The 12,472-nt window shown below is 41.5% G+C and overlaps 1 protein-coding gene across 4 annotated transcripts in view; it reads left to right on the top strand.

The window, feature by feature from the left end:
• The window catches only part of VIT (vitrin), a 147,664-nt gene that overhangs the window by 56,572 nt on the left and 78,620 nt on the right, over window positions 1-12,472 (top strand). For all 4 annotated transcript variants that reach the window (XM_082427750.1, XM_082427747.1, XM_082427748.1 and 1 more), the window contains one exon: window positions 2,738-2,803. In XM_082427750.1, the coding sequence (XP_082283876.1) occupies window positions 2,738-2,803 (66 nt within the window). The remainder of the gene's footprint in view (window positions 1-2,737; window positions 2,804-12,472) is intronic.

Raw genomic sequence — 12,472 nt, 5'->3', positions numbered from 1 at the left:
CAAATTTACTACTATTTCACTTATTCCCTCTGCTTTACGCGCATAATTTTTTCTATATATTTATTTCGTACTTGTTTTTTAAAAAATATTCTAGTTATTTATTTTTGTGTATAAAATGAAGATGCGGTCTTTAGACAGAGTTAAATGACACAGAGCCTACTATAAAAATCAGACCTCCAGGACATTCACCACCCTATGCAAACCCCAGAAGTAAATAACACCTAAAAAATGTCTGCCTTCATTCTATTTGGCTAGACGTTTGGTTTTCACTCAGTTCTCTTTCATGGCTCTGTTCTTGCAGGACACGGTATCCAGGCTGTCCAGGCCTCAGCTAGTGCTAATAGTCAAAACGGGATAATTCAGGAGCTACATCATTGGCACAGCTCAGCTAATCATAAGATAAATAAAAAATTTTCTTAACAAACACTTGGTGACATTGCCACTTTTTCCTTCAAAGACAGTTGCCAATTCAAGAATGCCTAAGTCCTGATTTATGCTTTAATCAAGCATCTGTGTTCTGTTAAAAAAAAAAAAAAACACATAAAGTAGGAAGTAAAATACCTATTTTAATTATTCTACTGCCTCATGTTCACCTCCAGAATTCCAACTCCATCCAGAAAGTGGGTTTCTCAAAAAAGTAGCTAAAATGGAGGTAAGTTAGAGCAGTATCATCTTTGGGTGGGTAAGGCAGAAGAAGGCCTGGAAAGGAAGGAAGAAGAATAGAGACTGACTAGCCTTTTGAAAGGAAAAACATGCTTTTCTGTTTATAGGTAGAATTAGTCTAGGTACAGAGAAGTGAGCATTTTCAGACATTATTAAAAAATTGCTATGAGAAATGTTCACAATATATATCAAAAATTTAAGTGGGCATATCTTTCAGACAAGAAACCCTATTTGGAATTTTATTTTAAGGCAATAATAAGGAATCCATGCAAAGATAAAGCTATTTATATTAAATCAGGAGTTGGCTAAATTATGGTATGTCCATGAATTGCAATATTTTGTAGGCAGTTAAAATTATTGAGAGGAACATTAAATGACAAGAAAAACTGTTTCTATATATCCTTAAGTAGAAATAAGTTTATGACACATTGTAAACAGTATAAGCATCATCAAATGTTTGTTTCAAAGTACAATACATACATATATAGAGAAAAAGCCTGAAAATATTATACTTTTTGCTTTCATCCGTTATTTTCTGTAGTATTGTTTTTGTGTGTTTTTTTACTGTCCTACAAAGAACATGTATTATTTTGGTAATAAGAAAAATTCGGTCAATGTTATATTTTAAAAACACAAGGCTCGGGCTTCCCTGGTGGCTCAGTGGTTGAGAATCGGCCTGCCAATGGGGGGGACACGGGTTCGAGCCCTGGTGTGGGAAAATCCCCCATGCCGCGGAGCAACTAGGCCCGTGAGCCACAATTACTGAGCCTGCGCGTCCGGAGCCTGTGCCCCGCAACAAGAGAGGCCGCGATAGTGAGAGGCCCGCGCACCGCGATGAGGAGTGGCACCCGGTCGCCGCAACTAGAGAAAGCCCTCGCACAGAAACGAAGACCCAACACAGCCAAAAATAAATAAATAAATAATTTAAAAAAACAAAAAACAAAAAACACAAGGCTCACACTAGCAACGCGACTTTAAACTTAAAGGGATAGAGTTCCCCTTTCTTCCCCTATTGTTTTGCTTCCTGAAAAGCAGTATCCAGGTTCCGCTCGTTTCTGAGAAGGAAGCTCACCTACCTGCAGTTGGCCTCTGGGGGGCGCAGCACCAATTGGGGCTGGAAGGACCACCAAGGACAGTCAGGTCGCACCATACCTTGTGAGGAGTCTCTCTCGTCTCCCCAGTCCCCCTCCTCCTTGACTTCCTTTCCAAAGAGTCCTCCTCTGAGGCTTTGTACGGACGCCGTTCATCAGGCCCTCCCCGTCTCTCCCGCAGGCACATGCGCGCACTTCAAGTGCACACGCGCGCATGCGTATGCGGTTCTCTGGGCATTTGGAAACTCAGTGTGGAACGGAGCAGAGAGAACAGGAAGGGCCTGGGTGTTCATCCTACCTCTATAATTTATTCCTGGGACCAAGCAAATCAGTGGGCTTCGCCAGACCCACGTTCCTGCCTTTGGAAAGTGGAGATGGTGGAGCTGGTGTGGTGAAATTTAAAGACAGCAAAACACAGGACAGGGGCTTCCCTGGTGGCGCAGTGGTTAAGAATCCGCCTGCCAATATAGGGCACACGGGTTCGAGCCCTGGTCCGGGAAGATCCCACATGCCACGGAGCAGCTAAGCCCGTGTGCCACAACTACTGAGCCCGCGCTCTAGAGCCGGCGAGCCACAACTACTGAAGCCCACGCGCCTAGAGCCCGTGCTCCGCAACAAGAGAAGCCACCGCAATGAGAAGCCTGCGCACCGCCACGAAGAGTAGCCCCCGCTTGCCGCAACTAGAGAAGGCCCGCGCAGCAGTGAGGATCCAATGCACACAAAAATAAATAAATAATTTTAAAAAAAACAAAAACAAAAACACAGGACAGATATCCAAGAGGTATTTTTATAAAGGCCCTTTCAGCAGAGGCTAAGAAAAGCACAAAGTATACATCTTATTTCCCCAACCATAAAATAAGGGAAAATTAGTTCTACTAACGAGAATACTTTAACATATGCTTGAAGCAAACATAAAGGTCAAAAGAGAGAAAGCATTTAGGTGAAATAATATTGATTAGATTTTTTGCATTTTCTTCATGTAGTTTTGCTGGTGACTGGAATACACTCAAATAAAGAAATGACAAAGAAGATTAAAAGGCCCAAATTCAGTAAGTAAAGTTGCAGTTCCTCACTGGTACAAGACTTGTGTCTCCCATGTGGAGGACTGTTACACTTGTTTCAGATAATTTGGAAAGTTTGGGGTTTTTCTGTTTTGGGTTTTTTTGTGTGTGTCTTATCTCAATAGTTTGCACTCAGACTAATTAGTAATGATTCTTATTTGTCATCTACTTCATTCCAAAAAGCATTTGAAATAAGAGTTCTTATTTTAGGGCAGATACGTGGTTCTACTATATTAGAAAAATTCAAGATGCACATACAAAGACCAGGCAACACTATGTCTCTATGCCTAAGCTGGAGTAGGTATTTTTCTGCCATTCTGTCTCAATTCCCCATACCAGAAAATTCAGTCTGGCTAATGCAAAAGTCCAGCAAACCTGCCCACCTTCCAGCGTGCCCTGGAATCAATGGGTAATCTCACAGAAAAGTTTCACACCCAATCAGTGGAAAGAGGAATAATTAATTTCATTTTTGGGTGATAGTTAAGGTTAGATGACAGAAAAGCCAAAATAACAGTTGCTTAGATAAGACTGAAGTTTCTTTCTCTCTCCTGTAAACATAGTCTGGGCTTTTATGGGAGCTTCACAATCTTCAGGGACACAGATTCCTTCTATCTTGTCATTCTGCTTTTCTCAACGTGGCTCTCAACTCATTGTCCAGAATGGCTACCCCAGCTCCATCCATCATGTCCACATTCCAGTCAGTAGGAAGGGATGAAGAAAGGCACATACTTACTTCCTTTAAAGACAAGTCCAGGAAGTCAAATACACCACTTCTACTTAAATACCATTGACCAGAATTCAGGGAGAATAGGAAATGTCTTGATTTCAAGCATCTGCATGCCTAGCTAAAAGTAAGGAGTACTATTATTAGGAAAGAAGAGAGAATGGATATTGGTAAAGAACTAGCAGGACAGGACATAAATGGAAAATCTGACACTCAAATCTTGTGAGCACACTGAGCTATCTGTATGTAAATTTGTAGACTTGATGGACGCTTGAATTAAGGTATATTTATGAAGGACCATAAGAAAAAGACTTTAGGTATATTCAGTGCTCTGTTCTGTCTACAAAAGAAACTTCTGTACAGGCATTAGATTTATGTGCCTTAAATCAGCAACATTAAAATTTTGAAATAAAAGAAGAGATTTGTTTCACGCAGCATTTTTTTCTTCTGTTCCTTTAAGCCCTTTGTGCAGGACTTCCTGTTGAAATGAGACCAAAAGGGCAGCCATCCACAGCCTCCTAGTCTGAAATACTAAAAAGGAATCAGTTGTTTATTTATTCCTGTCAGGAAGGAGAGCCAAGAGAATCAGGCCGGGGCAGATGTGTGTTCAAAACAGTGATTGGGTTAATATGGAGACAAATGCACACCCAAGTATGAATTCCTTTGGGCTGTTTCCAGTATCTTCATTAACTCATCTAAAAAAATCATAAAAGGTTCCATGATTACCATGACAACAGTTTTCAGTGACTATGAAAGTCTGTGCTAAACGACCCAAGGGCAAACCTCTTTGAGAGATCTCAAATGGATTCAACTTCTGATATGCTAAATTCTAACCTTATTCTCAAAATCTCCCTAGTGATACAGCACTTTTGAATCAGTGTATGCATGAGGCCTTTTCTCTAATTAGAAACTCTGTCATGGTCATTAAATAAGAGGGAAAAATATAAAATGAAAGTAATAGGATATTCCCAAACTATGGTGTTACCTGATTCTTTACCTCAGGAGTATTTCCAAATGGTAATCTATACCTTGAGGCCAAAGTAATTTTCATTTTTTCTGTTCAAGCTTGTCAATCTGCCACTGGGGCAGGTGACTGATAGCAAGGGAGGCACATCGTTCATTCACTTGACAAGTATTTATTGGGTGCTGGCCAAGTACCAGGTACGGTTAGACACCCAGATACAACAGCAATTGAGACTCAGACTGTGCCCTCACAGAGCTCAAAATCTAGAGAGGAAGAAAGACAAGTCACCAGGCAATTATGGTGTCTTATGTAAGTGCTAGGACTCGGGAGCTAAAGGTACTCCAAGAATATGGAGAAAAAAGCTATGTATCCGGGAGGGCTTCCTGGAGGAAGTGACACACCTACACTGATATCTGAAGGCCTAATAGGGATTGACCAGGCAAAGATGAGGGGGAAAGTGTTACAAGCAGAAAGAAAAAGCATGCCTAAGCCCTGAAGAAGAGAAAGAGCTAAAAAGTAGTTCCATATGACTGAGGTATAGAGTGGGAGGCGCATGTGTTGAGATAAGAGATGGAGGGGTAAGCAGGCACCAGATCGTGAAGAGCTTTGCTACTGTGTCTAGGAATCTGCAGTTCATCAATGAGGGCAATGGGGAATATCTGAGTGCTGATTATTTAGGTGCAGTTAGCAGAAATCCAAGGCCAATTTGCTTAAGCAGAAAAGGAGATTTTGGCAGTACATGAGGTAGCTCACATGACATGAGGTGTCTCGCAGAACCCAAGGTGGGGAGGGCAGCTCGCACTCACTGGGACTGTACCCCAGGTGAAAAGATCTCAAGAATTGGTGCCTCTGCTTCTCTCTGCATGCCTGCCTCACTATCCACCCCCCAACCCCCTGGTTCATGCAGACCATGTCTCTCAGCCCTGATCCCAAATTCCTGGGAGAGAAACTCTAACTGCATCAGCCTAGGCTGGGAGGGTAGTTTTCAGAGAAGAGTAGGATGGTTAGGGCTGTGTTAGGGAAGTAAAACAATCCTGACAACAAAACCCACCAAAAATCCCGCCAACAAAACCCAACAAAAATCCCTTTGTCCCAGCATATGAAGAGAGAAGAGAGAGTACACAATATATTAGTGAGTAAGCATTACAGATAGACATTCATATACAGGTAGGATGAAAGTATCTACCAAGTCTGGACAGAATTTCACACAAACTTATACAGTGAAGTAGAAGACAGAACAATTACAACTTCTCTTAACTCCTGGAAAGATAAATACATGGACCTCCTGAGTGTCTTTTGTATACCTGGAGACCCCTAAACTCCTTCTGGAGGTGAGTATCAATATTTGTGGATCCAAGGATCAGAATTCTGGAGACCTTGCACTCTGCAGGTGATTCCGACGCCTGGTAAAATTTGAGAACCGCTGGACTAGACGTACCCAAGATCAGGGATGCTTACAGATGTGAATGTGAAATCATGGGTTCTCTTCAGTGCCCTCTGCCTCTTTCCTAGCCAGCCCTCAGTTTTCACCACTGTTTATTCAGGACTAAAAGTCTTCACCACCCAGAGGACTGAAGGTAAAATAACAAGGAGGAGGTCGTTTGAGAGTTTTGCCCAGAGGACAGTTTACTGACACCTACTACACACGTAGCACTACTTTCGGCTCTTGAGGATCTAGTGACCAGACATGGTACCATGAGTTGGCAGAGCCAGATTTGAAACTGAGGTCTCTGTGAGGCTCAACACCAGATGCTTTTCCAGTGCCTTGTGGCAAGCTAGCCATTTAGGAATTAAGTATCCATTGCCTAGAGGCAGATGAGGTGTTAAGATAATCAAGGGCTGACTGAATAGGAAGTAAAGTAGAAGAAATGTGGGAAAATAGAAAAAAGAGTAAATGCATGAGCTTCATCCTTTGGCTTGGCCTGAGACCTTATACCACACTAGTGCATCTATTCTGTCTATGCATACGGTTACTGTTACTTTAGGTAATTGTCACTTTCTCTCCTCCCTACTTCCTCTGCTTTCTCATTTCTTTTTCTTCTCATCTCCTTTTCCTTCTTTCTATTTCTTTGGTCTACCCATGGCCCCCAGGAGCCCTTATGGACCTTGGTTAGCTCCACTGGAGGCCCTTTGGGCCAAAAAAGGTAGTACATGTTGAAAATAATTTCGCATGGGGCTTTTACAAAAGGGAAAGCAAAGATGAAAAAATAAAAATAAAAATGGGACTAGTTCTTACGGATCTACTCCTCCCACCCATACATGACCATTCGTTCCAAACTAGTATTTTGTTCTCACGTACACAGTCGTATTGGGTACAATTTTATTCTGTCACTTGGCTTACCATAGCATCTTATTTTCTAAATCAAATCAAGTCTGACTCCAGACTGCCAATTGCCTAGGGCTGAGATATTAAAATTCCATCATTACAAGGGCTTCCTCCCTCCCAGCTCCAGGCATTGGAAGCCTTAGGCAATTTACAACATTCAGAGAGAGCCCCTGCATTGCTCAGTGTCAAAGCACATCTTATTCCTAGAAGCTGAGTAGCTCCATTGTTTCATGAATGGTGGGATCTTGGCAAATGTGGGGAAGCCCTATGCCGAAGGTTCTACCCAGAGGGGCACCACATCAGGTACTGTTCCAAAGTGATGTTGATCCAAGGCAGCTGCTAGGGAACAGGGGCATTTCCCTTACCGGGACCTACCTGCCCACTCCCACCTTCCCTGTCTTGGAAGGTCATTTTCTCTCCATCACTCTTTGGGCTGACCAAGCCCAATCCCCTCAAAAGAGGAGGCTTCCGAGCAACTAATTCCCAGAACCTTGAGGGAGAGTTGCCAGGCAACCCCTGCCCTCTCTTGCAACCTTGAGCTCCAGAGATAGGAGAACACAAAAGTCTGACTACCTTCTTAGAATAGTAAGGGGAAAAATACAATAAGAATAAGCATAAGTTAATGTCTTAGTAAATTAACCTGCTGTATGGTGCAGGGTAAAGTTTACCATACTGTACAGAATGAGAGTTTTACCAAGTTTCTTTACAGAGGTGACTTTTTCAAGGCTCTCATTTTCCTGCTATGTTTTGGAGCCATAGATCCGATCTTACCCACAGGTACCTCACTAGTATATTTAGTCAGCTTAAACCTACTCAAGCAGTTTCTAACAAATGACCAAAACGTGGTTGCACTTTTCTTGACTGTTGAAGGCTACAAATAATGGTTGAAGGGTTTAGGTGTGTTCATAAAACACTTCTCCTAAGGCAGTCAAGATACCTTATAGATTTTAAGGATTAACTTCATTTATGTTAGATTCCACATTTGAAAAAGGCCTACTCTTCAACTCATGAACCTTTTAGCCCATACTGTAATAAACACATCATATGTTTCCCCATAAATTATGTCTACCAACAACTCTAGAACGATCCCTGTCTGGCAGAGTGTTTGTGCTAGAGAGAGAAAAGCTTTTAAGTTGTAAAATCTCCTCAATAGCTTTTCTACATGTAAGCAAGCCCCAGAAGAGCTCCAGAAGCAATGGCCTTAGCCTAAAGTGGGGTCAGATGAGATAGTGTTACACAGGTGAGAGCTGTGATGATTAACTCCAACAATTTATTGCCTGTCCATCCTGCAAAGTCTCTGACTTCAGTGAGCACCAGATCTTGTATAAGGTAAAATAAAATTATGCAAAGGAAAGCCTTCCTGGACCCAACACCAACTGCCAACATACAAAAAACCAGTTTAGATGGCTTCTGTGTATGCTACACTTCCTCTGCTGTCTACTTACTGCACATTATTATAAGAGCTTTTTTATACCGTCTGTCTTCTCAACTAGACCAAATAATTAGTGCTCATTAGGTATTTGTTGGACGAACTACAACAATGAAACAAAACACTGTAAAATAAAGCAAAATGTGGTAAATGCTACAAAAGAATAACAAGGGGTCTACAATAGGATTCATACTAGTTTCTTGAAGGAGCATTTAAGGTAGGATATGAAAAATAAGTGGAATTGCAGAGGTAGGTGGAAGGGCTTTCGAGGTGCACTAAGCCCAGATGTCGTGGGGAAGATGGGGTCAGGAAACAGCGAGGGGCGTGACTGGGTTTAAGCGTTGGGGAGTCGTGGGAGATGCAGCTGGAAGGTGGGTTAAGACTAGGCAATGCCAGTCTGAGAAGCTTTGTTTTTTGCCATTCTTTAGAGGGTGGGAACCACTGAAAGTGTTCTGAGCAGGAAATCGACATGATGAAGACAACAGTCAGCAAGATAAACAACAGCAAGATATTCCCCACAGGCAGTGAAGCCATGTTCTGAAATATTTCCATTACATTGGAGTCTGTTGAAATAGTCTTAACTTGGGGTGAAATGTATAACCTTTAATTCACATAGTTCTCTTCAGTAAGTTAACCTTAATACCATGTAAGGCATGGAAAGATTTTTGCAATCAACCTGGAAAGGGTGGATAATTCCCAGAGGTACTGTCTCAGCAGGAAGAGGTAATTGTTCTGGGACTTGGTTATTGAGTCCATGGGACACTGTTGAAGACATACAGCTCTGTGATCGTAGGATTTGGGTATAGCAAGTGCACAGCTTCTTCACTGGGCTCACATGTCATTAGCTATAGCAACTTGTAAGGAACCCCCAATGTTTGCTTGCTCCTTAGACACTTGGTACCAATACCAGTGTGTTCTCCACACAGATTGATGTGTGTGCCGTTTCTCACACCATGAAAAAGGAAGTGGATTAACTCTCTAGCCCCCCTTCTGGTGTGTGGGTGAGAAGGGAGGTGGACTCTCTCTGTGTCATAGATTTTCAGTTGAATAAGCTCTGCCATGGCAGTTCTCAGAAATAACAGGCAAAGAATGCAAGGAAAATTGCACTAGAAGAGTTGCCTTGCAGGTGTTTGGGATACATGCACAGATGTATACAGACACACACACAAATGCACACACACACAAACACACCCAGACAGACAACCTATTTACAAGACATATCCTATATTTACCCACTAGTGGTTGTCAGTGATCTTCAAGTTCAGAAAAGCCTCGTAGGATTAGAGTAGGGAAGCAACCATTTAACTCCTTTTCTTCAGTAATGGGAGAAGCAACCAGGTGGAGCTGGCAAAGCTCTGTGTCTGGAGCCAGAGGGTATGAGTTCAGGGCCTGGCTCTGCCACTTTCCTGGTACCTGAGCTTGAACAAATAAACTTATCTCTCTGCAAAATGAGGACAATATGCCTCTCAGGGTTTTGTAAGAGTCAAGTGAAAAAGTGTGTATTACATCCTTTCTAAATTAAAAGTAGGTTACTTTTAGGGACTTCCCTGGCGGTCCAGTGGTTAAGACTCCGAGCTTCTACTGCAGGGGGCGAGGGTTCGATCCCTGGTCAGGGAACCAGGGAACTATTCTAGCAGAGCTGATTGTTTCAGGCAACGTCACCTTCCTTTAGAGGATGACAGCAGTCTGTCAGGTGGATTACCTCACTGGTGCTGACCAGGAAATTCCAGATGGACTTGTTAAGATTACATTCCTGGGAAAGAATGAAACTGCAGTTAGGTTAGGCATTGTCTCGGTTTGGTAATGTGAGCTTTGCACGAGTGACTCTATGTTGGGCCTGTTGTCTCTCTTTTGACATTACTAACTGGGATTCTTTCTGAGATGATGAAGATATGGAATTAGATAATGATGGTTGCACAAACTTGTGAATATACTATAAATCACTGATTGTACACTTAAAAGGACCAATTTATGGTATGTGAATGGTATCCCAACTTTTAAAAATGGAATTTTCCAAAAAGAAAAAGGAAATTGCTTCTGAAAATAATATTGTGCAGTTCTGAAAAGAGTTCTAGCAAAAACAACTGTTGACACCTTGGTCACAGTGGGACTATTAATTCACACAGTGCCCATGTGATGTGACCCCTGCTGACTCCCCAGACCTCATCATGGACCTCCCCCAGCCCACACACTGTGCTCCAGGCACACTGGCCTCCTTCATGTTCTTCAAACCACCAAGCCCTTTCCCACATCAAGGTTTTTGCCCTGGTTCTTCTTTCTGCCTGGAAGGTCCTCCTAGACCTTTGCTGGCTGGTAACTTCTCATCATCCAAGTAACCATGGTAGGAGAGTAAATAGAGAGGAATACAGGGACTAGATCCTTTAGGGCCTTGTGGAACATATTAAGGAGCTTGGACGTTAGGGCAGCAGGAAACCAATGAGGGGTTTTAAGCAGGAGAATGATGAAATGTGATTACATTTTTAAAGTATCACATTGGCTGTTCAATGGAGAAAGGGCTGAGGCAAAGGGTGAGCAATATGGAAAGAAGAAGACAAGCTAGGAGGCTATTGTGTTAATAGTCCAGACAGGAAATGTCAGTGAACTGGACCAAGGCGAAAGCAGAGAGAAATTGCAGATTTGGAAATAAAACTAGCAGGACTTGCTAATGGATGGGTTCCATTTATCCCTTCATTCATCCAGCAGACATTCTGTTGATCAGCAAAGAACAAAACACACAAAAATTCCTGCCCCCATGGAGTGTATAGTCTAGTAGATGAAAGAAAATGTAACAAACTGGGACCTTGAAAAAGTAGTAGCATTTGAACAGCTGAAAGGAAAAAGGGTTCCAGGTGTAAGGAATGATACAAGCCAAGTTTGCAAGATAACATGCATTTGAAAAGTACCAGGGGCAGTATTGGCAAGCCCAGAAGTTCCATGGAGGGGACTGTGGAAAGGCCTTAAAGATTTTGGAATTTTTCCTCAAGGCAGCAGAAAGATATTGATAGCTTTTGACCAAAGATTCAACGTGGTCATCTAGCAATCACACTCCTGGGCATATAGCTGGACAAAACTATAATTCAAAAAGATAAATGCACCCCTGTATTCATAGCAGCACTATTTACAATAGCCAAGACATGGAAACAATCTAAACGTCCATCAACAGATGAATGGTTAAAGAAGATGTGGTATGTGTATGTGTGTGTGTGTGTGTGTATATATATATATATATATATATATATATATATAAATATATATATAATGGAATACTACTCAGCCATTAAATAAAAAGAGTGAAATAATGCCATTTTCAGCAGCATGGGACCTAGAGATTATCATACTAAGTGAAGTAAGTCAGAAAGAGAAAGACAGATACCATATGATATCACTTATACGTGGAATCTAAACTATGACACAAATGAACTTATCAATGAAACAGAAACAGACTCACAGACATAGAGAACAGTTTCGTGGTTGCCAAGGGGGAGGGTGGGTGGGGGAGGGAAGGACTGGGAGTTTGGGATTAGCAGATGCAAACTATTATGTATAGAATGGATAAACAACAAGGTCCTACTGTATAGCACAAGGAACTATATTCAATATCTTGTGATAGACCATAATTGAAAAGAATATGAAAAAGAATATATATATGTATAACTGAAGCACTTTGCTGTACAGCAGAAATTAACACAACACTGTAAATCAACTATAATTTAATAAAATAAATTTTTAAAAAAGACTCAACATAGTCAAAGACTTTTTAAGAAAAATGGAAAAGAGGGACTTCCCTGGTGGTCCAGTGGTTAAGAATCTGCCTTCCAATGCAGGGGACATGGGTTCAATCCCTGGTTGGGGAACTAAGATCCCACATACCATGGGGCAACTAAGCCCACGCGCTGCAATGAAGAGCCCGCACGCCGCAACTAAGACCCGACGCAGCCAAATAAATAAATAAATATTTTTTAAAAAAGAAAAAAAATAAAAATGGAAAAGAATGCTTTGCAAAAGAATTTGCTACCAAAGAAGAATTAACATGATCTGGTCACTGGTGTCAGGAGAAGGAAGCATTCATCTTCAGATTTTATTTGATGATCATTTTATTTCATTAAATTAACATTTTTGCATAGTTTTCTTAAAAATAGAATTTTACTCTAGTTGAATATCACAGTAGAACAAAATTAAGTTTCATATCAAAACTGTTTATGCATAAGTGCTTT

This window comes from Balaenoptera physalus (genome assembly GCF_965194825.1).
Source record: "Balaenoptera physalus genome assembly, chromosome: 15".
In the NCBI taxonomy this organism is placed as follows: Eukaryota; Metazoa; Chordata; class Mammalia; order Artiodactyla; family Balaenopteridae; genus Balaenoptera; species Balaenoptera physalus.
This window is presented reverse-complemented; position numbering and strand designations above follow the sequence as displayed.